This window comes from Chelonia mydas, chromosome 18, assembly GCF_015237465.2.
Source record: "Chelonia mydas isolate rCheMyd1 chromosome 18, rCheMyd1.pri.v2, whole genome shotgun sequence".
NCBI lineage: Eukaryota > Metazoa > Chordata > Testudines > Cheloniidae > Chelonia > Chelonia mydas.
The window spans coordinates 6,088,064-6,116,032 of NC_051258.2; the positions used below are offsets into that span (position 1 = coordinate 6,088,064).

At 60.6% G+C, this 27,969-nt stretch overlaps 1 protein-coding gene across 2 annotated transcripts in view; it reads right to left on the reverse strand.

Annotated features, from left to right (window-relative positions):
• Positions 1-575: 575 nt before the first annotated feature.
• Positions 576-27,969, reverse strand: part of LOC102941816 (anoctamin-7) — a 38,276-nt gene continuing 10,882 nt past the window's right edge. The window contains exons 7-23 of one of the 2 annotated variants that reach the window (XM_043531861.1): positions 27,569-27,679; positions 20,962-21,127; positions 20,193-20,283; positions 19,005-19,101; positions 18,371-18,514; positions 16,957-17,094; positions 15,832-15,930; positions 15,192-15,294; positions 13,958-14,069; positions 11,679-11,733; positions 10,959-11,056; positions 10,278-10,414; positions 9,652-9,857; positions 7,441-7,586; positions 6,805-6,895; positions 5,207-5,341; positions 576-2,892 (exon numbers count right to left, since the gene is read on the reverse strand). In XM_043531861.1, the coding sequence (XP_043387796.1) occupies positions 2,407-2,892; positions 5,207-5,341; positions 6,805-6,895; positions 7,441-7,586; positions 9,652-9,857; positions 10,278-10,414; positions 10,959-11,056; positions 11,679-11,733; positions 13,958-14,069; positions 15,192-15,294; positions 15,832-15,930; positions 16,957-17,094; positions 18,371-18,514; positions 19,005-19,101; positions 20,193-20,283; positions 20,962-21,127; positions 27,569-27,679 (2,415 nt within the window). In that variant the 3' untranslated portion in view covers positions 576-2,406. The remainder of the gene's footprint in view (positions 2,893-5,206; positions 5,342-6,804; positions 6,896-7,440; positions 7,587-9,651; positions 9,858-10,277; positions 10,415-10,958; positions 11,057-11,678; positions 11,734-13,957; positions 14,070-15,191; positions 15,295-15,831; positions 15,931-16,956; positions 17,095-18,370; positions 18,515-19,004; positions 19,102-20,192; positions 20,284-20,961; positions 21,128-27,568; positions 27,680-27,969) is intronic. The other variant, XM_043531862.1, reaches the window with a different exon arrangement.

Genomic DNA, 27,969 nt, shown 5'->3' on the forward strand with positions numbered 1-27,969 from the left:
CCTGGAGACTGCAAACTCCCTCCTGAAGCCCGCACCCCACTCTCCCTGCATCCCAACCCCCTACCCTAGCCCAGAGCCCCCAGCCCACATCCTGAACCCCTCATTTCTGGCCCCACCCCAAGCCTCAGCCTGGAGCCCCCTCCCATACTCCTAACCCCTCAGCCCCACTGCCTAGCCCAGAGCCCCCTCCTGCACCCCAACCCCCTCATCCCCACCCCCACCCCAGAGTCCGCACCACCAGCTGGAGTCCTCACCCCCTCCCACACCCCAACCCCCTGCCCCAGCTAGGTGAAAATGAGCAAATGAGCAAGGTTGGGGGAGAGCGAGGAATGGATGGAGAGAAGATGGATGGGGACCTCGGGGAAGGAGCAGGGCAGGGCCTCGGGGAAGGGGTGTTTGGTTTTCTGCGATTAGAAAGTTGGCAACCCTCGCCCAGTCACTGGTGTTTGACTTACGCATCTTCCAGCAAGAGAGGGGTGCTGGCTCCACTCAGTAAGAGCTGGAGATCCAGGCCCCCTGGACAAGCAAACAACTCACCCGACCCCTCACCACACAACCACGCCAGCTGCCATCAGGTCATTCCAGGTTTTATTCACCCCCCTGCACATACAGCGTGACAAGGGGCTCTGCGTGGCCTGGGGCACATGCTCCAGGCAGGCCAGGCTCAGCGGAGTCGCTAGCATTACGTACAGAGGACGTGGAAGAGGCCGCAAAGCTTGGCACACCAGGATCGCATCGTCTGACTTGACCCTGCAGCACCTCCCTTTGGTGCTTAGGGGGACTGCAGGTGAGCCGGGCAGGGAACGTCCTCATTCGGTGTCTCCCCTTGGGAATGAGCATGCACATGGGGGAAATTCAACCAATGGTGGAAGCTTTTCTATAGCCTTGAAATTATCCCCTCCCTGCCCCGCTTCGGTCTGGCCTGGAACAGCTGCACGTCACTGGTGGCTGCAGCTTGCAGCTGCAATTGGCTTGACGGGCAGCGGAGTAAGTGGCCCTGGCTCCCACCAGCCCAGCCCTGTGTTGACCTATCGCCCTGTCCCATGCACAAACTTAACTTGCTGTAAGTGTCGAGACCCGTGTGGTACAAGGGTGGTAGCTTTGTAAGGCTCTTAGATTGGAACATGGTTGGTGACCACGAATAACTGGGGGCTCTAGGCTTTGCCTGTCTCCATGGAAAAGGCTACATTTTTGTCATGCAAAAGCTGGGATTTTAGCTAATGTGCTTCCAGCCTGAGAACGTAACCCCAGGTCGCGAGTTCTGGTTTCTGCAAGACCCGCTTTTGCAATCAGGGGGTCTTGGAGCCTGGCAGTTTGGTAACCTGGCGGTACCGAGATAGTTTGACTGTATAGGGATTGTTAAGAAATGATCCGTGCAAATTATTAATGTTAACGACCGGCAGTTTGGTTGTGGACACCGGGAATGCCATGCATGGATAATGGACAGGGAAAACCTTAGCTGGCCACAGAGAGGGACTGAATATGGATATGTAGCCCAGCAGTTACAGAAAGGATGGGTCTAAAAAATCTACTTGAAGTCATGACATTTCAGGTCCTTTGGGCTCCTGATTCAGGGCTTCTGAGGTGCTTCCATTTCCCATTCATCTCGTTATTGCATCCGAGTTGTTAGGTGTAAGTGTGCTACCTTAGGGCTTGAAAGCCTTGGGTCTTTATGGAGCTTTGTGCTCTTTAGTTATAACAAGGTGCGTGCTCCTTGGGGGGTCTAATTTATTGTGTCCTCTGTTGTGAACTGAGCCAGAACCCTAGCCCAGTTTGGTAAGGACCTGTGCTCATCACTACATCCCTGGCGCGGGGTCAATCCACAAACATTCTAAGTGGGAGAAATTGACAGCCCGGTTCTGACATGGGGACAGGACGTGACAGTCACAGAGGCCTGGGTGTATCACTGGCTGCTGGCATCTATTGGCTGCCCCCAGCCTCTCCTGCCCTCCTCACAGCCCTTGCAGCCACGGCCCGGAGAAGGCCAGCCCAGCCCGCAGGAGCTGCTACCAAACTTCTCTGGACGATCTTGGCCCAGAAGGTAAGTGAGCTGGGGCTGGCAGACTAATTCCACCAAGAGCCTTGGGAGGAAGGGAAAAGTTGGCACAGTGTCTCTGTCTCTACTGGTACCTCCGTGCAGCCGTGAAAGGAGCCGTAAATTGCACCAGCAACTTGGGCTATGGGCCCACTAGGGCTCAGACCCACTGTGTGCATCGGGGGGATGAACAACAGGGCAGAGCGGGGGGATGTCTCACTGCTCCTCCCTGGGGCATTTGCGTTGAAGCATTTGCACCCTTCCAGCTGCTGCTCTGTGTCCTGGAGCGGCTCGCCTCTGAATGGGGTGACCTTGGCCTTACAGCCAGCCCCACTCACAGCGATTAGGAGGGTCCGCGGCATGGGTCAGAGTCAGCCGGACGCATGGGGCCCCTGCTGCTGATTGCCTTGGCGCGTGACCAGCTTTGGACCCATCACCACCCGTCTTGGAGGCAGCAAAGCGTTCGCAGGCTGGGGGCGAGCGAGGGGCCCACTGGGCCAACTCAGCCAGGAGCACACCGGCAGCCAGCTCCAGGTTCCTCCTCCGGGCTTGGGATACTCCACACATGCCAGCTGCCTCATTAGTGACACCCAGGCCAGGCACATGTCTCCGAGTTCGTCGAGCCTCGCCCTGGCACTCTGGAGGTCCAAGGTCATCCGTGGGGCATTGATGGGCCACTGCTGCCTTGCTGGCCCCTCTGGACAGCTCCGTGGACCCTGCCAGGGGCAAGTCACCTGATCAAGTGTGGAGGGGCCCCGGTCACAGCCAGCTCCGCCTTCCCATCTGTCAAGCCCCCGGGGGCTGCTCCCCGCCCGCGCGGCTAGCTCATGCTGCTGGATGAAAGGCTGCTTGCTGCACTGGGTGGAGAGGGAACGGCATGGTTAGAATTCAAACAATGGTCTTGGCTCTGGGCCCGATCCTGCAAGCGAGGGGTGGGGAGGCCCCTTGCGTTGCAGGATTGGATCCACACAGTAGCACTGTAACTATAGGGGGTGGCTAGATCGGGGGCAAGGGGGCAATAAAATCCTGCAAGCAGGGGAGAGGGTAAAACGCGGGTGCTGGTGCCTCATTCCAGCTCTGGGGGGGACACAGACCAGGGAGGTCTGAAGGAACTAACCGGGGCTGCATCTGGGTGGGGGTGGCATTTCCCCCCTGCAGAACTGCACTCTTCCTCCAGCTGATGTAAACCCACGAGTGCTGCAGGGATACACCCAAGTGCCCGTTCCTCTCTGGCCTCCAGCTCCCCTGTGGCAATGAGTTCCACAGCTCACACATGAAGAGCTCAGCTCTATGAAAGTGTCTCATACACCAGCAGTTCTCAACAGGAGGGCCACAAACCCTTTCAGGGGGGCCGCGGGGCCTTGCAGCTAAAACCCAGAGCCTGAGCCGCAGCACCTCCCGCAGGGCTGAAGCCAGGAGCTGCGGGGTTGAAGCTCTGATCCCCGGTGCCCCCTGAGGGGCTGAAGCCAGGTGCAGCAGGGCTGAATTCTGGAGCCCCGAGCCCCGGTGCTCCCCATGGGGCAGAAGCCCTGAGCCAATGGGCAGAGTTGAGGGGACACGGGGGTGTTGCCCCCCCCCCAAAAAAAACTACAATGCAATGCGAAGCGTTCTGGAAACTCCCACCCCATGTGTCTCAATCGGCCCCCCCAGGGTCGGACCCCGCTTCTCCGTGTTTCTCACGCACTATCCTATTCATTCGGGGAGGGGGCAACACCACTCTAATAATCAGACCAAAATGGGAATGAAGAGAGAGGAGCAACCCCCTGCGGGGGGGGGCCCTGGGAGCGGGGGGGGGCAGTTCCCCACCCTGGCACACAGCCCCCTTTAGCATTCAGATGGCAACACTGCCAAACCCACTCTGCCCACAGTGACCCAGCAGGCGAATGCTGCTGCTGGGGCCCACCAGGAGGGTGTGGGGATGGGCCAGGGAACATTTGGGCTGTCAGGAGTGAGCCAGGGAAAGGTGAGCGCCATGGGTGTGTATTGCACAAACACAAACACACACCACAGCAAGCAACAACAATCGAGAAACAGCAGCAGGAGCTGTTCCCAGAGTCTGTCTTACGGGGTGCTGGATCCTAGCCCAGACTGCCCCCAGAGCCCATTCCAGGTGAGCAGAGAGATCCAGTCCGGGTTAGTCACCTGGCCTGCCCTAACTGCAGATCCCACTGGCTAAACCCCCCACCCCCGCCCGGTTACAGGTGCAGGGAAATCCAGGACCGGAATTTGTGTTGCCCAAAGAGGATTCTGGAGTCGAGGGGAAGTGATGGAAACGAGCCAGCTGGCAGAACCAAATCTGCCTCCTAATGGCAGAGTGGGGCAGACACACATCGGGAGGTGGTGTAACCCACGAATTGAAGTTCACTGGAAGGTATCTGGCCCACAGACCTTGAGGTACCAGCAGGCCTAGCGCACAGCCCCAGCAGATACCCTCTTTGCAGGATCTGGCACCGAGGCCAACTGTTCCCGACTGCCGAGTCCTGAAGCGACCAATCAGCTCCCACCCGCTTTGTGACAGGAAGTGGCGAGCTCTATCCCAGGGATCAGCTGGCGCCCGGAGGGCTAGTGCAGGAGCCCACTGCACTCAGAGATCTGGGGTCCCAAAGGTGATACGAGCTTGGCGGCGTCTGCTTGACCCTGGCAGACGTTTGTCCGTATCACAAAACCCCTGCAAGAGTGCGGAGCAGACCCTGGTGCTCACGAGGCCCGGGCTGGAAGAGCTGGGGAGCTGATGCAGATGAGGGTTGTGGGGTAACAGCGGAGTTGGGGGGGGCCGGACTGGACAGATGGGCACTGAAGTGCACCGGCAGAGCTGTGCGTGCGGAATCTCACGCTTGTCCATGCTGCGCCCGGCAGGAGCCAGAGCTCCGCGTTCCTCACTTCGCTAAGTTAGCGCAGAAGAAAACTCAGCCTCTCCTGATGCGCCATCACAGAGAGCCGGTGGCGAACAGCTGGCAGAGGGCAATGAGGTAGCGAGAAGCAGAGCGATTCCACGCGCGGGGCCAGACCTCAGCTGTCCCCGCTCCAAGCCTCTCCAGCCCAGGGCCTCCCACTCCGCGGGTCTCCTGTTAGTCACTCGCTAGCCCGTGTCTGTTTCACAGAGGGACAAGGAGAGACACGCGCCCGCCGGCTCCTCGCACACTGACCTGGCGAAGCTGACTCGCGACTCACCGTCAGCAGCACCTCCTGGTTATCGGCCAGCGCCTGCTTGGCTAAGTAGCGCTCTCGCTTGATCGTCAGCTCCAGCGACCCCGGGACATCGGGCACCAGCCAGTCGATGAGGCGAAGGAAGAAAAAGACAACATGCTGGTGGGGCGAGGGGAGGGGTGGGGAGGCGAGGACAAACGGACAGAAAATGAGAAGCAGGGACAGATGGACAAAGAGAGAGGCAGGGAGGATAAAGCCACATGGAAAACAAGAAGAAAGGACAAGGTTCAGAGAGGCTCTATTCGCAATGGTCCTCTACTGTTAGTCCTGGCCAGAGGGGAAGGCTGGCCCAGTGGTTAGGGCCTGAACTTGGCACTTAGCCTTGTGGGGCATCAGGGAGTCATGAGGACAGACACATTGACAACCGTGTGGGGCTCAGGTACTAGAGTCCAGGGGCCCTGACAGCTACGCAGATCCCAGCCCTACAGCAAAGGAAGGCCGTCCACCCAGCCCCACAGAGAGCAGCCGCTCGTCTCCAGCCCACAGGCTGCAAGCCACTGGCCTATTCACTGAGACTGTTTTATGGTAACACCTATTGTTTCATGTTCTCTATGTATATAAATCTCCCCACTGTGTTTTCCACTGAATGTATCCAATGAAGTGAGCTGTAGCTCACGAAAGCTTACGCTCAAATAAATTTGTTAGTCTCTAAGGTGCCACAAGTCCTCCTGTTCTTTTTGCGAATACAGACTAACACGGCTGCTACTCTGAAACCTGTTTTAAGCAGCAGGCAGGGTGCTGAATGTGGCCTGGTCCCAGCCCTGCCTTTCAGGCCACACTGGGCACCGTCCAGCCCCTCCCTTTGATTCCTAGCTCCTGGCCCAGCCCAGGTCAGAATCACCCCCCAGTCGACGTCTGGGCACCTTCAACACCTCCAGGTTTACCCTCCAACCAAAACTCTGCATTCCCAGACCTGGGAGCTTCATACCAAACCGCCAGGGGCAGGGAGCGTCTGTCGGATCCTAATGCTACGGTCACACACATAACAATAACGAGGCCTCTCGCCAGAGTCCTGGAGCCTCTGCTCCAGCTGGGCTTGGATACGCAGCACCGATTCATCGTCCAAGTGTGTCATGGACAGTCATGAAAGTCCTCCAGATGGGGGCGCTGTACAGCTGGCCTCGCTGGCATGTTCCCTGCGCCTCTGGAGTGAGCCAGGGAGGGCGGAAAGTCAGGTGAAAATGCCAAATAGTTAGAATGGGGCAGGAAAGACCTTTTCTGGTCCTTGGAAAGGATCCACAGCTCAGGTCTGGTTCAAGCTGGGGTCTCGGGGTGAGGTTTGTGTGCCCAGACTGGTTCCTCTGCCCTTCATTGCAACCCCCACCCTCGCCCCCCGGAGGTTTCTGATCCACTTGGAAAGAAATAAGCCAGGGTGATGGGCATGGTCCAGGACCCTAAAGCGACCCAGCAGAGAAGAAGGGGCAGCCCTGCCTCTCCCCACCTCGCTCTCAGCTGCCCGGCCTGGCCTGGGTCCAGCAGGGCTGGCAGGGGCTCTGAGCAGCACAGGGGGCCGGTGGGAGGATTGCCGAGCCCACGCCTGCACGGTGCTGGCTGAGGCTCACCTCGAAAGCGATGATGAAGCCCAGGCGGATGGCCAGCAGCTTCCAGTAGAAGAGGGTGTAGTTCCCATTGGCATCCCGGAAGGCTTTGTACCTGGACGGAGGGGCAGCAGCTTAGGGGGGGCTGGCTCAGTCCCCCGCTTGTGAGCCTCACCTTGGTGGGTGGGGCGAGGAAAGGTTACTTGACTGATAGCCCTGGCAGCTCCCAGATTCCAACCCCCCCAAACTAGAGCCCCCCAGGGAACAAGCTGGGAGGTCAGGCCCCACGGCCCAGTCAGCCCAGGGTCCCTGCTGACCTGCCAGTGAGTGGCCAGCCGGTGCCAAGGGCGGGCGGAGCCTTCCTGGCAGCTGCCCTTTGGCAACTGGACGGAGACCCACCAACCTCATCTCACACAAGCCCCTGAACCACTGCCCCTGCTACCAGCCCCAGCTTCATTGCACCCAGTGACCCGGTGGTGAACGGCTCCAGGCCCAGCCCCAGGGAAGCCTCTGAAAATGTCCTTGGTTCTGCTCAGCTGGGGAGAGAAGGGTCTTAACTGCAGCTCCCCATCACCCTCCCCCCTCGCCCACTCCCCAACCCCCTGTGCTGTCCCTCCCCTTTCCCCATTGCCCCTCCCACCACCTCGCCGTGCCGGGCACCTGCACAGGGTGTGGTTGCCGGTGGCCACGTAGCGCGGGGGGGAGTAGGCCAAGGTGAAGTTGACGTAGCCCTGCAACTGGCTCTCGTGCTCGTACTGGTAGAGGAGCCGGGGCAGGAAGTCCGAGGTGAAGGCGATGAGGAAGGCCTGAGTGCACGAAGGACGGGGGTCAATGGCGAGTCATCCAGGACGTCCCCCGGTTCCCCCTCCCCAGGCGTGAGAACAGCTGAGCCAGGGTTCCCCACCGTGGGGCGCACGGGGCTGCCACAGGGCGGGTTGAAGGCTCGGGCCACAGGCTGCCCTGCTGGGAGCAATGAAGGAGAGGAACGGGGCTGGCAGGGGGAGGAGAGCAGCCAAGTCAGTGCAGGGTTTCAGGGACCACATAGAGATGGCGACCTGGAAGGGACCTCGAGAGACCATCTAGCCCAGTCTCCTGCCCTGAGGCAGGACTAACTATCATCTAGACCAGCCCTGGCAGGTGTTTGTCTAACCTGCTCTTTAAAACCGCCACTGACCGAGATTCCACACCACCCTGCGGTAACTTGTTCCAGTGCGTAACTGCCCTGACGCTGCGGGAGTTTTTCCTGACGTCTGATCTGAACCTCCCTTGCTGCAATTTAAGCCCATTGCCTCTTGTCCTGTCCTCAGAGGTTAACGAGAACAATTTATCACCCTCCTCCTTGTAACAACCTTTTATGTGCTTGAAAACTGTTCTCATGTCCCCTCTCAGTCTTCTCTTCTCCAGACTAAACAAACCCAGTTTTTTCAATCTTCCCTCACAGGTCATGTTTTCTAGACCTTTAATCATTTATGTAGTTCTTCTCTGGACTTTCTCCAATCTGTCCACATCTTTCCTGAAATGTGGCACCCAGAATTGGACACAATACTCCAGCTGAGGCATATAAACACGGAGTAGAGCGGAAGAATGACTTCTCGTGTCTTACAGTATTCCTGCTTATACATCCCAGAATGACATTTGCTTTTTTTGCAACAGCGTTACACTGTTGACCCATATTTAGCTTGTGATCCACTCTGACCCCCAGATCCCTTTCCGCAGCACTCCCTCCTAGGCCGTCATTTCCCATTGTGTGTGTGCAACTGATTGTTCCTTCCTAAGTGGAGTACTTTGCGTTTGTCCTCATTGAATTTCATCCTATTTACTTCAGACCATTTGTCCAGATCATTCTGAATTTTAATCCTATCCTCCAAAGCACTCGCAACTCCTCCCAGCTTGGTATTGTCCACAAACTTTATAAGTGCACTCTCTGTGCCATTATCTAAATCATTGATGAAGATATTGAACAGAACCAGACCCAGAACCGATCCCTGAGGGATCCCACTCATTATGCCCTTCCAGCATGATTGTGAACCACTGATAACTACTCTCTGGGAACAATTTTGCAACCAGTTATGCACCCACTTTATAGTAGCTTCACGTAGGCAATATTACTCTAGTTTGTTTATGAGACGGTCACATGGGACAGTATCAAAAGCCGAACTAAAGTCGAGCTACACCACACCTACCGCTTCCCCCCACCCACAAAGCTTTTTACCCTGTCAAAGAACATTGTCTCTCAAGTCACCTAAGACCAGCTGGAAGGTGTCAGGTGGCAGAGATCAGAGAAGGGGATTGGGAGCCACAGGGAGACATGTGGGAGCCTGGATGGGTGCCACAGGGCACACCTCCGACCCCAGACCCCTAGAGAAGCACCAAGGGCAGGGAAAGCTGGGGCACATGGTACCCTGCTCTGGCAGCCTTCTGTCTTCAGATCCCATCCCCAAGGCAGACAGGGCACAATCCACCCTCACCTTCACCGGGGGCACTGCTCCTTTAGCAGCTGGGCTTTGTCCAGTGCTCTGGGGCCCCTGCAGAGTCCTTGTGCTGCGTCAGTATCACTCGCGGGTGATTAGTGTACGAAGGGCCCTGTGTGGGTGGCGCCCACCCCACGCAGCTCCTGCCAGGGACAGGCCAGGGGCAGGCAGCCAGCAGAGGCCGCTGGGCGAGAGGGAGGACGGAGGGTGCCAGGGAAGCAGCAGGAGGCTGCTCCAAGCAGGGGGGCAGTGGGAATGTAGGCAGGGAGCCAGCAGGGCATGGAACGGGCAGGGTGAGTCGGGAGAGGACAGGGCATTGGATTGTTCCAGGCGTGCTCAGTGCCTGGCCTGGGAATGCTGTGGCTTGGAACGGCCTCCGAGGAGCCGGCTCTGCACTCACGTTGACGACGACGGAGATCTGAGCCAGGACCTCCAGGATGAGGAACCAGACCCCGATGTCCTGGGTGCGGTAGGCCACCGGGCGCCGGTACTCGCACACAAACTTCTGGGCGTCCAGGCGGATCTCCACCCAGTTATTGAGCAGGGCAAAGAGCGGGGCCAGCGGGAAGGCAGCCACGAAGATCGTGATGAACCCGAACTGCAGCACTGCAAGCCCAAGGGAGCAAGGAGTGAGGTGGCCGCTCAGCCAGGGTCTGCTCCCCCATCGCCAGAAGGATCCCATGAAGCGCCTCCTGCTGGGAGATGCTGGGACTGGAGTACCTGGGCGCACCTCTCCACAGCCAGCACTTCTGCCCCACTCCCTACAGCGCCCCCTGCTGCAAATGGCTGGGAGCTCCCCCAGCCAGCGCTCTCTATAGAATGAATAGCTTTTAGTTATAAATCAAACACCTTTCAGGCCTGGCCCTGGCTCTCCCTCCAGCCGTGGGGCTGGGTATACAGCTCCCCGCATTAAGGCTGAAGTTCCAGCGACCTGCGGTCTGGGATTTCCACGCAGGCCGAGCCAGAGTCGCTGGGCACCAGCGGCCAGTGCGTCTCCTAACCCGGCCGGCTGCGCCCCTTGCTCACCCATCTCCAGGTACTCTTCAAAGAGCCCCTCGCACTCGATCAGCTCGTAGTCCTCTTCCCAGCGCGGGGGCTCCTGGCTGATCTGCGTGCCCCGCACCCTGGCCAGCTTGCGCTTCTGCTGCCAGGCCTTCAGCTTGCTGTGGAGAGGGGGAGGGGGACAGGGGAGAATCCATGGGCTGGCCTAGGCGTGTGTGTGTGGAGGGTGGAGGCTGCTTTTACACCAGCCAGTGGGGGTGAGGCACATGGCCATGTGCTGCGTCCTAACCTGTATCACACAGGTGCTGTCCAGGATTTCCCTGCAACCATCACAGGTGGAAACTGCCATCTGCTAGAGCCATGGGTCAGTGCCAAGAGCCCCCCAGCCTGGCCAGAGGAGAAACCCGCACTAGATTTCTGAGCCATCCAGACTAGGCCCCGGCTCAGCCCCTGGAACCTCCTTTTCCAGTCACTGAACGGACAGATGCACGCAGGCTCCTGACTGTCACCGAATGCTCTGGCCACTTACAAGCATGCCCCCTCCCCGCCCCCCGCCTTCTGGCTCCTGTCTGTGCTGCCCTGACGGTTCCCAGCCCAATGGGATGGGGTGTGGCCCAACACAACCCCAACAGCTCCTGGCCGCCTAACACCAAGCCAGCTGGTTTCCTTCCGCTGCCCCATCACCAGGCTCCGCCGGGCACTCACGGGATGACGAACTCCTGGATGTTCCCGATGATCTGCTTCCCCACCATGATGATGAACAGCTGCTGCGCCAATTCGATCAGGCACCCCCCGGGGCCGCACTGCAGGAGCCAGGAGAGACACACGGTCACTCAGGCCATGAGCAAAGGGCAAGCTCAGCTGGGCTGGGTTAGCTCAGCAGCTGGCTCGGCCTGCACGTCCCCAGTGCAGAACAACCCAGCCAGACCCAGCCCTGGGGGAGAGAGACCTGAGCCTCCAGAGGTCCAGCCCCCACATGCTCCCAGCACAGGCCAGAGCAGGTCCGCGCTGGGATTGCACGGCCTCTCCAAGGGCAGCCCCAGCAGACTCACAGCACGGGAGCCCCCACCCCCCGGGGTCTGTCTCGGCCTGGATCCCATCTCAGAGAGCAGCCACTGCCAAGTGCAGTGATCTGCCCCGGGCAGAATTGTCTGCCTGGCAGCATCAGAGAAGCCCAGCAGGGTCCCTAAGGCCGTTGCGGTGGGACATAAGAGGAGTCTCCTAAGGGCTGGGCGTGCGGAGGACGGGGTGGAGGGACCCCAAGGGAGCAGGAAGTCTAGTTGGTAAAGGATAAACCATCAAAGCTCTTTGGAGCGGGGACAGGCTCTTTGGTCTGGGTTTGTACAGCACCTAGCGCCCTGGGGTCCTGGCCGTAGCTGGGGCTCCAAGAGGCTCCCTGTGGTGTCCCCCGCCGCCAAGACTCACCTCCTCGTTCCTCAGGCCGAGCAGCGTACCGTACTGCCCAGGGTACCCCACAAACCTGCAGGGACAGGAGAGGCCTGGTCGGTTGTTTCTCTGATCTGTGGCAGGGCAGGCATTGACTGGCTCATTTCTCCCCATGCCTAACCACTGGGGCAGACTGCTGAGGGGAGCGGGCTCTCCGTCTCCTCAGGGCTTCGGAGCCAGCCCGGCTGCCTTCCTGCCTTAGCCAAGCACAACTGCATGGTCCCAGCCCAGGGGGACCTCCTCAGGCCTGTGCCACGCAGGGCGGAGCAGACGGCCCAACAGCCCTTTCTGGCTCCGCATCGCCTGGCTCTCGCCCAGGCTGTCCCAGAGACAGAGCCCCCCCGGCACCGGCTGCCCCTCCCAGGAAAGAAGAAGAGGCAGGGGAGGGACAGGGGGTGGGTGTGCTGGGGGCAGGGATGCGACCCTGCAAGGCAGTGAGATAGCTGCAGGCAAGCGATTCTTCGGGGAGTCTGCTGGACATCAGCCAGACCCGGCGGTTCTCTCTGACCCACAGGCTGGCCCCCACGGCCTGCGCTGACCCCTGTTGCCACAGGGGGCCTCCCTCAGCCCTAGCCTGGATCCACCCGGCAAGGAATGGGCCCTCCGGTGCTACAGCCCTGCAGGACCGAAGGGCTCGAGAGAGGGGTCATTCAGCAGCATGTCACTTCCAGCACAGACTCCCCCTGCGCCCCGTACGCCAACAAGCGTCACGGAGGCCGTGGGTGCCTGTCCCCGTCTCCTCTCTGAAGCAGCAGCTGCATCCCAGACTCAGCCCAACCCCTGCCCTGCAGGACAGTCCTGCCAGGGACTGGAGAAGGGACCTAACCTGCAGCCTCTGACATGCCACATGTACTTCCCCTGGGCTGTAGCTCACGAAAGCTCATGCTCAAATAAATTGGTTAGTCTCTAAGGTGCCACAAGTCTTCCTTTCTTTTTGCGAATACAGACTAACACGGCTGTTACTCTGAAACCATTCATGACTGGGGCTCTAAGGGCTCCCCCTGGTGGTAGATTTAATCCCTGCAATCCTCCTGCCAGCTGCCTAGATTTCGCATCAGTCCCTGTTTGTGGGGGCCAGGCTCAAGGTCGGGGGTTTGAATTCGGGGTAGGTCAGGTTTCTGGTTTCTCAGTTCCCAGCTCCAAAACCAATGTCACCTGCACTCCAGCGATGGGAGACGGAAATCAGGACATGCGGGAGGTTTGGGATTTTTTACGCATAAATTTGGCGTTAAGTCACCTGTTCCGAAGACTTTCATCTGTGGCTAGGAGAGCAGGGCAGCAGCGTCTCTGAGCCAGCCAGCCGGCTGGTTGTGCAAAGCCCCTCGGGGATCTGACCCTCTTTGAGATGGGGGGGAGGGGGCTTCCCATGAAATCTATGATGTGTTAATAATTATAGAGGATCCTGGCAACCCGGGCGAGGACCCACAGGAAGAGGGCAGAGCAGTTTCATACAGGGCGAGAGGGGGTGATAGATTCAATGGCGTATTCATAAACCTTGCCCGCGTGTGGTTTTGGGGGGGAATCTCCAAGCCCACAGCTGAACAGTGCATCCATTGTGCAGGGGCATCGGCAGACACATGGCACGGGGATCCCGGGCATGACTGAAGCAGCCAGATGTTCCACAGATGAGTCACAGCTGCCGTTTTGGTCCTCCCAGAGTAACCACATCATTCCTCCCTGGCTGATCACTGTGCACCTTGGGTCCAGCCCCTCCCTACACAGGATGTGATTGAACTGGGGGTTGGCAGGCGGCTCCAAGGGGGGGGTTCCCCTCCCTAGGAAGGGGTGTCAAGAGCCAGCCACCCCTCCCCAGAACTTATCTCCACGGCCAGGGTCAGAATGGTGTTTGGAAGACACAGAATTAGGGGTAGCGCAACATACCATACGGCCACCCAGCATGCTAACGTGTGCCAAGCACAGCACACGCTGCCATATAGGTCAGGCAAGCCGACATGCATGTGCCATGTGCAGGCGCATGTGCCATCATGTAACACACTTACGGCTCACGCGAGCGTGCCTGCACCGTGCACGTTTACCGGCGTCATTCGTGTCACTGCAGTGGAACGCGGCGCGGCTCAGGGACAGAACGTCTCTCAAGTGGCCGCAGCCTCCAGCTCTGCCCACGGAGCCCAGTTCCCCGCTACACTGGTCCCCTCTGTCCCTGCCTCAGGGAGGCCCCGGACCAGCCTGCCTCACACGTGATCCCTGTCACCCGGGCCCCTTGCCCACAAAGCCGGGAGCAGCACACCGTCTCGCACCTGCCTTTGAAGAAGGCCACGTAGAAGGGGGAGGAGTAGAAGTTGACGAACTGGAAGATGAAGACTTTGAAGGTGAAGGCGTCCTCGTGCAGGGTCTGGGTCCGGTGCATCTCTGCGGAGGGGACACAAGGGGGCAGCGTCAGGAACTCACACATGGGCACTGCCCAGCGGCCACGGTAGCCAGTCAGCTCCCCGGGCCAGCGGGCATGAGACTATGGGAGGGAGCGTCACTTCCTCTGCCACTGAGGATGCTCCCTTCCCTGCACTCCACATCTGAGACAACCCCAGCTCACGCCGGCACCTCCTGCTGACAGACCAGGGCTCAGACCCTTACAGGATTCCTGCAACAGTTTCTAGTCACAGCTCTGCCATCAGGGCTGAGCCGGGCACAGGAGCAATACACGTCCACATGGAACCCACAGTACAGGAGTCAGGGTGTTTGTCCCGCTCTAGTGACTGGTCTATGTAAGAGGGTAAGAGTCTACTACTACTGCCAGCTTATGGAGTTGCTCCTTTAGCTCAAGTGGGAAAGGCGCTTTTGGCACTGAATGCCCCCGTTTCAATCCCCCTTGACGACCGATGGTGTGAGGGCTGTTACACAAGTCGGTGGCTGTGGGACTCGAACGCCTATTGCATGAGGTTCTCTCTCCAGCAGGGCCCCTAATGACGTGGGCTCTCAGCTGGCCTGGCTGTAAAGAGGCTTGCAGGATCTTCGGTCCCAAGCAATGCCCTGCACAGACCAGTGGAAAGGGCATCAGCCAATCAAAAATTCCATACGCCCACTGGTGACTTGGTGCGGGGCTTATCCCGGTAGGAGTGACCAGCTGGGTCCCTCAGAGCCCGCCCCTTCCTCCCACACAGGGGACGGGCCGAGGTCTCTGTAGCTGAATTGGCCTGGCATGGAGGAACCATATTTATTTCAGCAGAGCTTGGATCTGTGATACAGCCTTTCCCCGAGCCCTGCCGCTGCCCCCACCGCGTTCACACAGCACGGCTGGCACCCAGAAGGTGGCCAAGGCCAGGACGTGTCAGACCTTTGCAAAGGTGCAGGGTGCCCCCCAGAGCTCGCCTGAGGTGGCACCATCCAGCCCTTGAAGCCCCAGAAGCCAGAGTAGCCACGCTCCCCCGCACACGGCTCCGGGGCTGGGCCTAGGCTGAGGTCTCTGCAGGACAGTGGGAGCAGCCCGGGGGGAGCCCCAGCCGGGCAGCGCTGCCAATGGCTTCTCCTACTCACCCCACCGGGTGAGCTTCTCCGCCAGGGAGGTGTAGACCTGGCTCATGAGGAGGATCAGCACCAGGTTCACCAGGGTGCTGCTGATGTTCGCTATGTTCCCAGCCTGTAAAACAGCGAGACAAGCAACGCGCTTCCCTCCCGGGAGCCTCGCCAGCCCTGGGAGCTTCCCGCGTCGCGACTCACCCCTGGCTCCTAGCCAGCGCCAGCTCCCAAAGCTCTTCACAAAGGAGGTCAGGGTCACGAGCCCCATTTTACAGATGGGGAAACTGAGGTGCAGAGCAGGGCAGTGACCTGCCCCAAGGCAGAGCCGGGAATAGAGCCAGGTCTCCTGAGTCCCAGTGCAGAGCACTTGCCCCATAGCCCTGCTCCAGGTCCGGCTGAGCCCTGGCATAGACTTTCCGGGTGGGCTCCTCTCCACCAGCTGCACAGTGCTGGCTGGGGCTCCGCTATTCGCGGCCTTAGGAGCTGCCGTCCGCCAGCGTGCCCTCCACAGCTAGGTGGCCAGCAGCCGACTGACAGCGCTGGGTCCAAGCAGGGTCCGTCACAGCTCCCTGGGAGCTCACAGCACCCCAAGCACAGCCGGACCACAGGGCTGTCCGGGAGGGGGTGGCTCCGAGTCCCCGCAAGGCACAGGACTCACCTGGGTCATGAGAATGGCGTTGCCCGTGTGATACATCATCACGCTGACGATGCCCCGGTACATGATCACGGAGACCAGGAAGATCATCACCACGCACAGCTGGGAGGGGGCAAGGGGAAGCCCAGGCGTAAGCAGCAGGAGGTGGGCGGCCCGGCGCTGGACTCGGGGAGTGGACGGCACGCAGAGCAGCGAGCGCCCCCTGCTGGACTGCTCCACTGTGCCAGCGAGGCGCAGGCTCTGAGCCTCCTGACCTGCCAACACCTGGCCCGGGCCTGCCCTGGGCTCAATTCTCTTGTGGGGCTGGGTGAAGTGAGGGGTCTCTGGGGCCCGGGGCTGGTGTCAAACACTCTGGGGGGGAGTGTTAGCACCCCCATGCGGGTCTCGGCGCAGCTTTGGGGGACACTCTGTCACTCTGCCAGGCCGCTTCGCCACGTTCCTGGTGGAAGGAGCCCACCCCAGGCGGCCGAAGGAGGACAGATGTCCCGTGGAGACGGGCAGTCCATCCTTCCCACCCGCGCCAGGGGCTCCTTTAACGGGGGGCTTCAGGAGAGTGCCCCTGCTGGGGGAAGCTGGAAGTGACACCCGATCCAGGCGCTGTCTGCTCTAATCACCTCCATTCTCTTTGCCACGCCTGTTAACGATCAAAGCTGTCAGCACCCAGCCCAAGTCGTGGGGTCTCCCTCGCAACCCGCCCGTGCTTCCCAGCTCCGCCGGGGTCCCTGCACGCTGCGCTGGGGGGGATCTGGGGCGGGGGGATAGGGAGCCCTTTGGGCCTAAGCTTCCCCAGGTCAGCGGGGTTTAAATTCACTACCACCATGGCTGGCATGAGATGAGTTTTCCGGGTCTCAGTCCCGGGCGGAGAGGAAGGCTGGCTTGGGGACAGGGCTCGAGCTAGGAGGCAGCGGAGCGGTGTTCGGTGCCAGAAGCCTGTGCTCCTGCTAGCAGGAGAGGAGGGAAAAGGGCTGGAGACAGGAATCGCCGTCAGCATTCTCCTCGCCCTGCTCCATGGCAGATGAGTTTGAGCCCCAGCCAGCCAGTTCAAAGAACAGGGCAGTGTCCCGCGCGGGCACGTCTCCACCTCACCCAGGCAGGGGATGTCAGCCCAGGCCCTGCCCTCCTCCTTACCATGATGACAATGGCCATGGAGCCCGTCAGGATGCGGGAGAGGCGGTCCCGCCTGGGGAAGTACGGCTCCTTCACCCCCGTGATGGGGTTCTGCTCCATCCGCGGGGCCATGGCAGCGAACTCAGGCCTGGGCCGCTCCTGCAGGAGGGGAAACGGAGCCAGAGGGGGATTTAGCCCCCATTCACCTGGCATGACTGGTGTGGTTCCCCCTCCCAGGGCATCCCCGCTGGGGAGAGAACAGGCTCTGCTGGACTCTTCTGGACAGCTGGGCATCCGCAGGCGTGCCCAGACCCTGCAACCTCCTTGCTGAGTTAAGTGTAAGTATCGTGGGAGTTCCCAGCGTTACAACCGCTGGTGTTTGTGTCCTATTGTGGGAGGGCAAGTGACTTCTTTTTGGGGGAAATGGGGCTGATGCAAACTCTGGGAAGGTTCCGTGCTTCAGAGGACACTGTTAAAACAAGGGGCCAGACACGCTGAAGTAGCTTCCCTAGGAAATCTCTAGGAGGAGGCACCTACTCCGTAGATCTCCTTTCGGTGCATCACCCTGCGGGGGCCTTTTGTCCACTTAGGCCCTATTCAGGGGCTCTCCAGAGAGGCTAAAGGGGTGACTCTCACCCTCAGGGGGGTGCTAGTTCTGAGCATAAGTGGCGCAGAAATTGGGAGCCCAAGAGAACCTCCTAGGGGAGTTGAAGAACTAACCACCAGCCACAGCCCTGGTTCGAGTGGGGCGATCTCTGCTCAGCTGTTTAGCACGTGTGCAGGTTCCTTTATTGTTTAATCGATTTTCCCTGCAATGCTTTTACCATACGAACCAATGTGCTTGCTGAGGAAGAGCTGGGTGGTGCCGTATAACTTCAGGCAATGCACCATTTGCAGCCTCTGGAGAGAAAGCAAAGTGCCAACGCTGGCCACCTGCCAGCCTGCTTTGCTGGGCAATAGCACTGTGTAAGCAGGGGGCTGCACAGCCTGGAAATACCCCAGGCAGCAGGGAGAGAGACGCAGGTCTCCGCCCAAGGGAGGGGACAGCTGGGGAGCAGAAGGGTGGGGGCTCCTGGCGGGCTATTGAGGGGGATACAGGAGTGGTGCCACCTGCCAACTCAGTGCCACTGCTGGGGGAGTCGGTGCATCACTGTGCTCGGCCCTGCTCCCGTGTCTGGGACTGGTGCCAGTTAGTGGTTGGAGGCCTGAAGAGAGAGAGTCTCCTTAAACGCCACTGGTCTGTGCCTGAGCTTTGGGGAGGGAGGTCTCATTCCCTGCAGGGGGAGGCGTGTATCCAGCCATAGCCCCCTCTGGCCTCAGGGAGGAGACGGAAGGATCCCCGATGCACACACTTGCACCCAACCTGGCCAGCAAGGTGGCCTGATGGCAGACGGACAGAGCCAGCCGCGGTGGATGGATGGTCGTGGGAACCCACCTCCTCCTCTTGGAAGTCCATGCAGTCCCAGTGGTGAGCCAGCGTGGCGCTTTTCCTCTTCCAGTACTCCAGAAAGGTCACGGCCCAGAAGGACATGAAGACGCTGAAGAAAACCGTCCCGGGGTGATCAAACAGGTACCCGACCTGCAGGGGCACAGAACAGAGGGGCCACACAGCCTCTTCACCAGACGCAAAAGCCCTTTCCCTCTGCACATGCATTTACATCTTCACCGCCTCCATCTCACACCTCTAGCCTTGCTTCCTATAGCGCCTCCTGCTGGTGTGGGGGTAGCTGGACGCTCTCCTTGAGCCGGTGCCCCTACGCCTGTCCCACCTTGAGTGGGACAGGCTGGCGCTAGTTCCTGGGGCCGACACTACTGTGCCATTTCCTACAGCGCCTCCTGCTGGGAGATGCTGGGACTGGAGCAGCCAGGGGCTCCCCTGCAGTCAGAGCTCCAGTCCCCTCCCCACAGCTCCGAGCAGCGCCAGCGCGGAGAGCTCCAACACATGGCTTTGTGGGCGTCTGTGCAGGGAAAACCCCGAAGGTAGGGATTTCTCACTGCATCGAGCTGGGCCCCTTGGGCAGCAGGGTCTGGGCCCTGTTTGCATTAACCCCCAAGCAGCCTTCCCTTACCTTAGCCATGGGGCAGATCTCCGAGATGTTCCAGGTCTCACACGTTTCGCAGAGCGGACACATGAGGAACTGGCCTCCGCTCTCACAGATCTCCTGCCTGGGGGGAGCGAGCACAGGGCTGGGTTAGCGGGGCCCAGCTCCTCAGGAGAAACACAGGGCTAGCGCTTCACCAACCCCACCCCCACTGCATACACGCACACACATGCACAGATCCCCACATGCACCACCACGTGTGCACACGTACACATACCAGCACATGCATGTGTCTGCACAGACACACATGTTCTTGCACAGATAGTTCTCATCAGGGAGCTCCAGAACAACCTGGGACAGAGTCAGCAGCAAGTGCCCCGAACTCCCACCCAGCCTCTGAACTCGGGCGGGGAGAACAGCCAACATCTCTCAACGTCCACCCCAGAGATTGAGCTCAGGTTCATCAGGCTCGGCTTCATCCCAGAGACACACAAGTCCATCCCTCCACCCACCCACCCAACCGTCCATCCATCATCCACCCTCCCATCCATCCATCCATTCACACACCCATCCATCCACACGTCCATCATCCACCCACCCATTATCCACCCACACACCCATCCGTCCCTCCACACATCCATCATCCACTCCCCCACTCCCCCACCGGTCCATCCATCCATCCATCCATCCATCCAACATCCACCCATCCACCTATGCATCCCTTCACACACCCGTCCATCCAGCCATTCCTCCATACATCAGCCCAACTACTGATCATCTCCCCACCCGCCATCCTATGACCCATCATCCCCTCACCCACCCACCCACCACCTACACACCTACCCACCCAACCTTCTATCTATTCACCACGTATCAAAGCACCTCGCTGTTTCGCCCCCACCCCCTTTCTTCTCACAGCAGTGACCCTATGGCTTTTGCTAAGCCTGGGAACGGAGAGTGACGGGAGCTGCTGGAGTAGCCCCCCCACCCCCCCCGCAACTGCCCTGCCCACCGGCCCTGCGAGAAGGCAGCACGGGGCACACAACAGTAACGGTGGCTGGAGGCAGCCTGTGAATTCCTGGGTCTGAGGGCTGGATGGCAGGGGGGGCGGGGGGGCTCTGGGGGAGGGGGGAAGGGTAGCATGGCAGCTGTCTTCCTCACACACACCACGTCCCATTCCCCCCCCCACTCCCCACCCCAGCCCCACAGACTCACGCTGGCGTGTTGGTTCCCATGGCAAACAGGCCTGCGAGGAAGATCATGGTGCCCACGGCTGCAGCAGGGAGCAGCCAGGCTGTGTAGAAGCCTGCAAAGGGGACGGGCACGTGAGACCAGCCCCTGGAGGAGGGCGACACCGGGCACAGGTGACCCCCTCCCTCCCCTCTCCATCAAGGGTGGGGCACCAAGACTCCTGGGTTCTACCCCTGGGGCTGATGCTCTGTGTGGCTTGGGGCAAGTCCCTCCCTCGTCTGTGCCTCGGTTTCCCCAGCTGTAAAATGCGGACAACAATCCCGCCCCACCTGGCAGGCTGGAGGCAGGACTAAGGCACTCACAGAGCTCCCCATGACACCTTGCTCGCCCTCTTCCACCCCACGCCTGCCCACACCCCTGTGGAGCAGGAGCACAGGGCACCAGGGCAGCATCCACATGGCACTGCTGGCACTTAGCGGCAGCACCAAGGGAAAGAACCAGGAGAACTGCCCATGTGGTCCTGCCCCACGGCCCCTTCCATATCAGTCAGGGTGCTGGGAGTCTGCCTCTGCTGGCCAGGACCCCGAGAGCCCTGGGCGGTGCCACCAGGCAGCACAGGCTGGGTGAGCCCGGCTGGGGGCAGAGAGAAGCCCCGGGGCTCTGTGTGTCCATCAGGCTCCAGGAAGAATCCCCGTGATCCCCATCCCAGCCACAAGCTGGCCCCTGGGATGCTCTAGGGGGCGGGGGCGGTGGGGCAGAGGCGGACAGAAGGGAGGAGGAGGTGGGCTCTCACCCAACCAGGCGAAGTAGATGGCAATCTTCTCCCCGAAGTACTCGCGGATGTGATCCAGTGGCTGGTACCGGTACCAGCAGCCCCACTGGGCCCAGAAGCGGTAGAGGACTTGGCGAGGGTTCAGGGCTTCATCGGGGACCTCAGACTCAGGCGTCTCGAAGGGGCCCTGGGTCAAGGCAACAGAGAGGGAGGTGGGTCGGCCACCTGCACAGCAAGGATGGGGCAGGGTCTCTGCGGTGCCCAGGACCCCCGCCTAGTGCCAGCTGAATGGTCGCAGTGACCAGCCAGGACCTGCGGAGCCAGCAGCTGCCCCCCCCCGGACCCCCAATCCCAGCTCCAGAAGGACGGCTCCCTCCCAGGCCCCCCCATCCCAGCTCCAGAGGGACGGTGTCACGGAGTGTGGGGGAGTCCAGGCCCTGCACCCCTCTTCCTGGGATTCACTGAGACTCTCAGCCAGCCAGTAAAACAGCAGGTTTATTGGACAACAGGAACACAGTCCAAAACCGAGCTTGTGGGTACACCCAGGACCCCTCAGTCAAGTCCTTCTGGGGGAGCAGGGAGCTTAGACCCCAGCCCTGGGGTTCCCTGTGTTCCTCCCCCCAGCCCCAACCTGAAACTAAACCCACCGAGCAGGTTCCCTGCTGCAGCCTCCGTCCACATTCCTGGGCAGAGGTGTTACCTCCCCCTCCCCCTCCTGGCTCAGGTGACAGGCTCTCAGGTCTCCCGTCCCCAGGGCACATTCCCAGGGCAACACTCCCCCCTCCCTGCTGCGTCACATCGTCACATCTCTCCCCCCTTCGAGACTGAACTGAGCGGGGTCACTGTGACCAGTGACCTGGGGAAGTTCGGGGCCCCCTCTCCGGGACAGCGCATCCGCTATCAGGTTGGCACTTCCCTTCACATGGACCACGTCCATGTCGTAATCCTGCAGGAGCAGGCTCCACCTCAGGAGTTTGGCGTTGGCTCCTTTCATCTGGTGCAGCCAGGTCAGGGGAGAGTGGTCGGTGTACACGGTGAAGTGTCGCCCGAAGAGATAGGGCTCTAGTTTCTTGAGGGCCCACACCATGGCCAGGCACTCCTTCTCGATGGCCGCGTAGTGTTGCTCCCGGGGTAGCAACTTCTTGCTCAGATACACGATGGGGTGTCTCTCCCCCTTTTCATCCTCCTGCATTAACACCGCCCCCAGTCTCGTGTCGGAGGCATCGGTGAACACCACAAAGGGCTTGTCAAAGTCTGGGTTTGCCAGAACTGGGCCACTGACCAGAGCCTCCTTCAGCGCCCGGAAAGCCTCCTGGCACTGCTCGGTCCAGACCACCTTGTCTGACTTCCCCTTCTTGCATAGCTCAGTGATGGGGGTGGCTATGGCGCTAAAGTGGGGCACAAATCTTCGGTAGTATCCTGCCATCCCAATAAAGGCTTGGACCTGCTTTTTGGTGTGGGGAGCGGGCCAGTCTCTGATCACCTCCACCTTGGCCGGTTCCGGCTTTAGGCGGCCGCTCCCCACCCGATGGCCCAGGTAAGATACTTCAGCCATCCCCACCTTGCACTTCTCCGCTTTGACAGTCAGCCCAGCCCCCTGGAGTCGGTCCAGCACTTGTCTAACCTGGGACACGTGGTCCTCCCAGGTCTGGCTAAAGACACAGATGTCGTCAATATACGCCACGGCAAAACTCTCCATCCCCCTCAGGAGCTGGTCCACCAGGCGCTGGAAGGTGGCCGGCGCTCCCTTGAGGCCGAAAGGCAGGGTCAGGAACTCATAGAGCCCAGAGGGGTGATAAAGGCCGATTTCAGCCGGGCATCTGCATCCAGCGGCACTTGCCAGTAGCCCTTTGTAAGGTCCATGGTGGTAAGGTACCGAGCTCCTCCCAGCTTGTCTAGGAGCTCGTCCGGCCTGGGCATGGGGTAGGCATCCGATACAGTGATGGCATTGAGCTTCCGATAGTCCACACAGAACCGGACTGACCCATCCTTTTTGGGGACCAGCACCACCGGCGAGGCCCAAGGGCTGGCCGATGGCTGGATCACCCCCAAAGCCAGCATGTCCCGGACCTCTCTTTCCAGGTCCTGAGCAGTTTTCCCTGTGACTCGGAAGGGGGAGCATCTTATCGGCGGGTGCGACCCTGTCTGCACCCGGTGGACAGTCAGATTAGTGCGTCCAGGCTGGTTGGAAAACAGCTGTCGGTACGGATACAGCACCCTCCTGACCTCAGCTTGCTGGGCAGGGGTGAGCTGATCCGAGAGGGGAATTGTTTCCAGGGGGGAACCAGCTCTGGTCCCAGGGAACAGATCTACTAAAGGGTCATCTCCCTGCTCCTCCCACTGACCACACACAGCTAACACCACATTCCCCCTGGCATAATATGGCTTCATCATATTCACATGGTACACCCGGCGGTGGTGGGCCCGGTTCGACAGCTCCACCACATAGTTTACCTCATTGAGCTGCTTGACGACCTTGAAAGGGCCCTCCCAGGCGGCCTGTAGTTTGTTCTTTCTCACGGGGATGAGAACCATCACCTGATCCCCGGTGGCGTAGGCACGGGCCCGCGCCGTGCGGTCATACCAGACCTTCTGCTTCCTCTGGGCTCTGGCCAGATTCTCCCTGGCCAGGCCCATGAGTTCAGCCAGTCTCTCTCGGAAGGTCAGGACATACTCCACCACTGACTCTCCATCGGGAGTGGCCTTCCCCTCCCACTCGTCTCTCATCAGGTCCAGGGGGCCCCTCACCCTCCTTCCATATAACAGTTCGAAAGGCGAAAATCCGGTAGACTCCTGGGGCACCTCCCTGTACGCGAACAGCAGGTGAGGTAAGTACTTGTCCCAATCCTGCGGGTGCTGGTTCATAAAGGTTTTCAGCATCATCTTTAGCGTCCCGTTAAACCTCTCCACCAGCCCATTGGACTGGGGGTGATACGCTGAGGCCCAGTCGTGCCGGACCCCACATTTCTCCCACAAGCACCGGAGCAGGGCCGACATGAAGTTGGAGCCTTGGTCTGTCAAGACTTCCCTGGGGAACCCCACTCGGCTGAAAATGGTCAGGAGCGCATCTGCCACGGTGTCTGCTTCAATGGAAGCTAAGGGCACTGCCTCGGGGTAGCGGGTGGCGAAATCTACCACCACCAGAATGTATTTCTTCCCCGACCGGGTCGTCTTGCTGAGTGGCCCCACGATGTCCATGGCCACCTTCTGGAAAGGCTCCTCTATGATGGGCAAAGGTCTCAAGGCCGCTTTCCCCTTGTCCCGGGCCTTCCCCACCCTCTGACAGGGGTCACAGGATCGGCAATACTGCCGGACGGTGGTAAAGACCCCGGGCCAGTAAAAGTTCTGTAGCAACCTCTGCCGGGTGCGCCGGATTCCCTGGTGCCCTGCGAGGGGGATGTCATGGGCCAGGGACAGGAGCTTGCGGCGGTACTTCTGGGGGACCACCAGCTGCCTCCTGATCCCACAGGACTCCCCTTCCCCTGGGGGAGCCCATTCTCGGTACAGGAACCCCTTCTCCCACAGGAACCTCTCCTGGCAGCCTCTCCTCATGGTCCGTCCCACACTGAGGTCGGCCAGGTCCCTGAGCTTTTGCAAGGAGGGATCTTTCCTCAACTCGGCCTGGAACTCAGCGGCTGGGGAAGGGATGGGGCCCGGTTCCCCCTCCGTGGCCAGGTCTGAGGCCTCAGCCTCTCTGAGCCGTGCCCCTCGGCGCTCCCTCCCCACCCGAGTAGGGTCTCGCGCCTCCAGTGTGGTACCCTCCCCAGGGTCAGGTCGCAGTGCCCCTCGCCGGCTCTGGCTACGGGTCACAACCAGGGCGGTCTGGGGGTCGCTTGGCCAGTCCTCTAGGTCTCCCCCCATCAAAACTTCAGTGGGCAAATGGTGGTGTACCCCCACATCCTTGGGGCCCTCCTTGGCCCCCCATTTCAGGTGTACCCTTGCCACGGGCACCTTAAATGGGGTCCCGCCCACCCCCGTCAGGGTCAGGTAGGTGTTGGGCACCACCCGATCTGGGGCCACCACCTCGGGCCGGGCCAGCGTCACCTCCGCGCCCGTATCCCAGTATCCATTGACCTTCCTCCCATCCACCTCCAGGGGAACAAGGCACTCTCTCCGGAGGGACAGCCCCGCGCCCACCCTGTAAACTGAGCACCCTGAGTCCAGAGCCTCCAGCCCTCTGGCGGGGCTGGCCGGGGGTACTCTTCCCTCCTGAGCAGGTGGCAAACTGGTAGCCCCCCTTTCCTGGGTCGCCTGCCCCTCGTCCAGCTGAGTCCCTACCCAGTTAACCCTGGGTAGGTTGGGTCTGCTCAGTTTGTCCCTGAGCCCGGGGCACTGGGCCCGTACGTGGCCTCTCTGGCCACAGTGATAGCAGCTCAGGTCACGTTGGTCCCCTCGAGCGGGTCGGAGGGGCCCGACACCAGGCGTTCCCCTTTGGAGGGGGTTCTCCCTATTTCCCCGCTGGGAGGCCCCATGGTGACTCTCTCTCTGCATCGGGGGGGGCCTGTTCTTTTGGGATTCCTCCCGGCTACCCCCTGACCGACTGTTCACAAACTCGTCGGCCAGCTGCCCTGCGTGCTGGGGGTTCGCGAGCTTTTTGTCCACCAGCCACAGCCTCAGGTCGGAAGGGCACTGTTCATACAGGTGCTCCAGTACGAACAGGTCAAGCAGGTCCTCTTTAGTTTGGGCCCCCGCTGTCCACTTGCGGGCATATCCCTGCATCCTGTTGACCAGTTGTAGGTAGGTGACCTCAGGCGTTTTACGCTGACCCCGGAACCTTCTCCGGTACATCTCGGGGGTCAGCCCAAACTCACGGAGCAGGGCCTGTTTGAACAGTTCATAGTCCCCTGCCTCTGCCCCTGTCATCCGGCTGTAGACCTCCACGGCTTTGGGGTCCAGTAAGGGGGTGAGGAACTGGAGCCTGTCTGCAGGGTCAACCCTGTGCAGCTCCCAGGCATTCTCAAAGGCCGTCAGGAAGCTATCCATGTCCTCCCCCTCCTTCCGCTGGGCCAGGAAGCACTTATCAAAGCTCCTTGCAGTCTTGGGTCCCCCCTCACTCACCGCAGCCGGGGCCCCACTGCTCCTCAGCCTGGCCAGCTCCAGTTCATGCTGTCTTTGTTTCTCCTTCTCCTGACGTTCCCTCTCCTTCTCCTCCTGCTCATGTTGACGTTCCCTCTCCTTCTCCTGACGCTCCCTCTCCTTCTCCTGACGCTCCCTCTCCTTCTCCTCCTGCTCATGTTGACGTTGTTTCTCCTTCTCCTCCTGCTCATGTTGACGTTGTTTCTCCTCATGTTGACGTTGTTTTTCATGATCCTCCAGCTCCCTCATTTTCCTCTCCCTCTCCCATTCCAGCCGCATCCGCTCCAGGGACGGGGAGCTCCGCCGGGAGGATCCCCTGCTGGCTGCTGGGGTCAGGGTGCCCTCGGTATTCGCTGGGCTTCCCCCAACCCCTCCCCCAGGCATAGGTAGGAAGGGTCTCGGGGTGTCCTGGGCAGCAGTCTGACCCCTCCCAGCCTGGTCAGGCCCCAGGGCCCACGCTGCGTCCGCCGGGCGGCTTCCCTCAGGGACAGGGATCGGGTCATCCAAGCGATCCCTCTCCTCCAACTGGGCAATCAGCTGTTCCTTGGTGGACCTCCCGATGCGCAGCCCCCTCTGCCTGCACAGCTCCACCAGGTCGCTCTTAAGGCGTTTAGCGTACATCTCCCGGCTGGCCACTCGCAGGCCGGGCAGCTTTCCACGGTTTCCAGGAAAAGCCCCTAGTGTGCCAGTCCTTCTTGAGGTCACCACCTCTTTGCCAGGGTCGAGCTGCAGACTCCTCCGCCCCTGGGACCGCTCGCTGCAATCCCCCGGGGGACCCTGTTACTGCAAAAGTCCTTCTCTCTGGTCTCACACTCCCAGGGGTTAACCGCCCCCTGAAACCGTCTCTCTCTGAATCTTCAGCACACCTGGTCCCCGTCAATCCCCCTTCGTTTTACTGTTCCCCAGTCACTTACTGCAGGAAGCGCCGTTCACGGGGTGCAGTAGATCCCACCGCTACCACCAGTTGTCACGGAGTGGGGGGGAGTCCAGGCCCTGCACCCCTCTTCCTGGGATTCACTGAGACTCTCAGCCAGCCAGTAAAACAGCAGGTTTATTGGACAACAGGAACACAGTCCAAAACCGAGCTTGTGGGTACACCCAGGACCCCTCAGTCAAGTCCTTCTGGGGGAGCAGGGAGCTTAGACCCCAGCCCTGGGGTTCCCTGTGTTCCTCCCCCCAGCCCCAACCTGAAACTAAACCCACCGAGCAGGTTCCCTGCTGCAGCCTCTGTCCACATTCCTGGGCAGAGGTGTTACCTCCCCCTCCCCCTCCTGGCTCAGGTGACAGGCTCTCAGGTCTCCCGTCCCCAGGGCACATTCCCAGGGCAACACTCCCCCCTCCCTGCTGCTTCACATCGTCACAGACGGCTCCCTCCCAGGCCCCCCCCATCCCAGTTCCGGAGGGACGGCTCCCTCCCAGGCCCCCCCATCCCAGCTCCGGAGGGACGGCTCCCTCCCAGGCCCCCCCCCATCCCAGCTCCGGAGGGACGGCTCCCTCCCAGGCCCCCCCATCCCAGCTCCGGAGGGAAGGCAGCCCACCCGGCAGCCCCTACCTCGTGCAGCGGGAAGGCAGCGGCATACACCTGCTCATTCAGCAGCCGGTTGATCCCGATCTCGGCACGTTTCCGCTTCCCGTAGACGGTGCGAGCCAGGATCTCATAGACCTGCCGACCCGAGGGGCGCGGCACCATCAGCAATGTCTGCCCTCGCCGGGGCTCACGCGGAGCAGGAACCCAGCAAGCCCCAGCTGGGCACAGCCTTGTGGAGCTCACACACCTGGGCGTTGGGACGCTAACGGGAGCCTTCGCATTGATCTTTCTGGCCCAGCCCCCAGGGCAGGAGCTGCCCGCGGCTCTGATGCCCCCACACTCCCCTTGGCCTGTGTTAGATGCAGGGCAGAGGGAGCCTTCCTGACCCTTCCCCAGGCAATCAGCCACGCCCTGGAGCCTGAGAT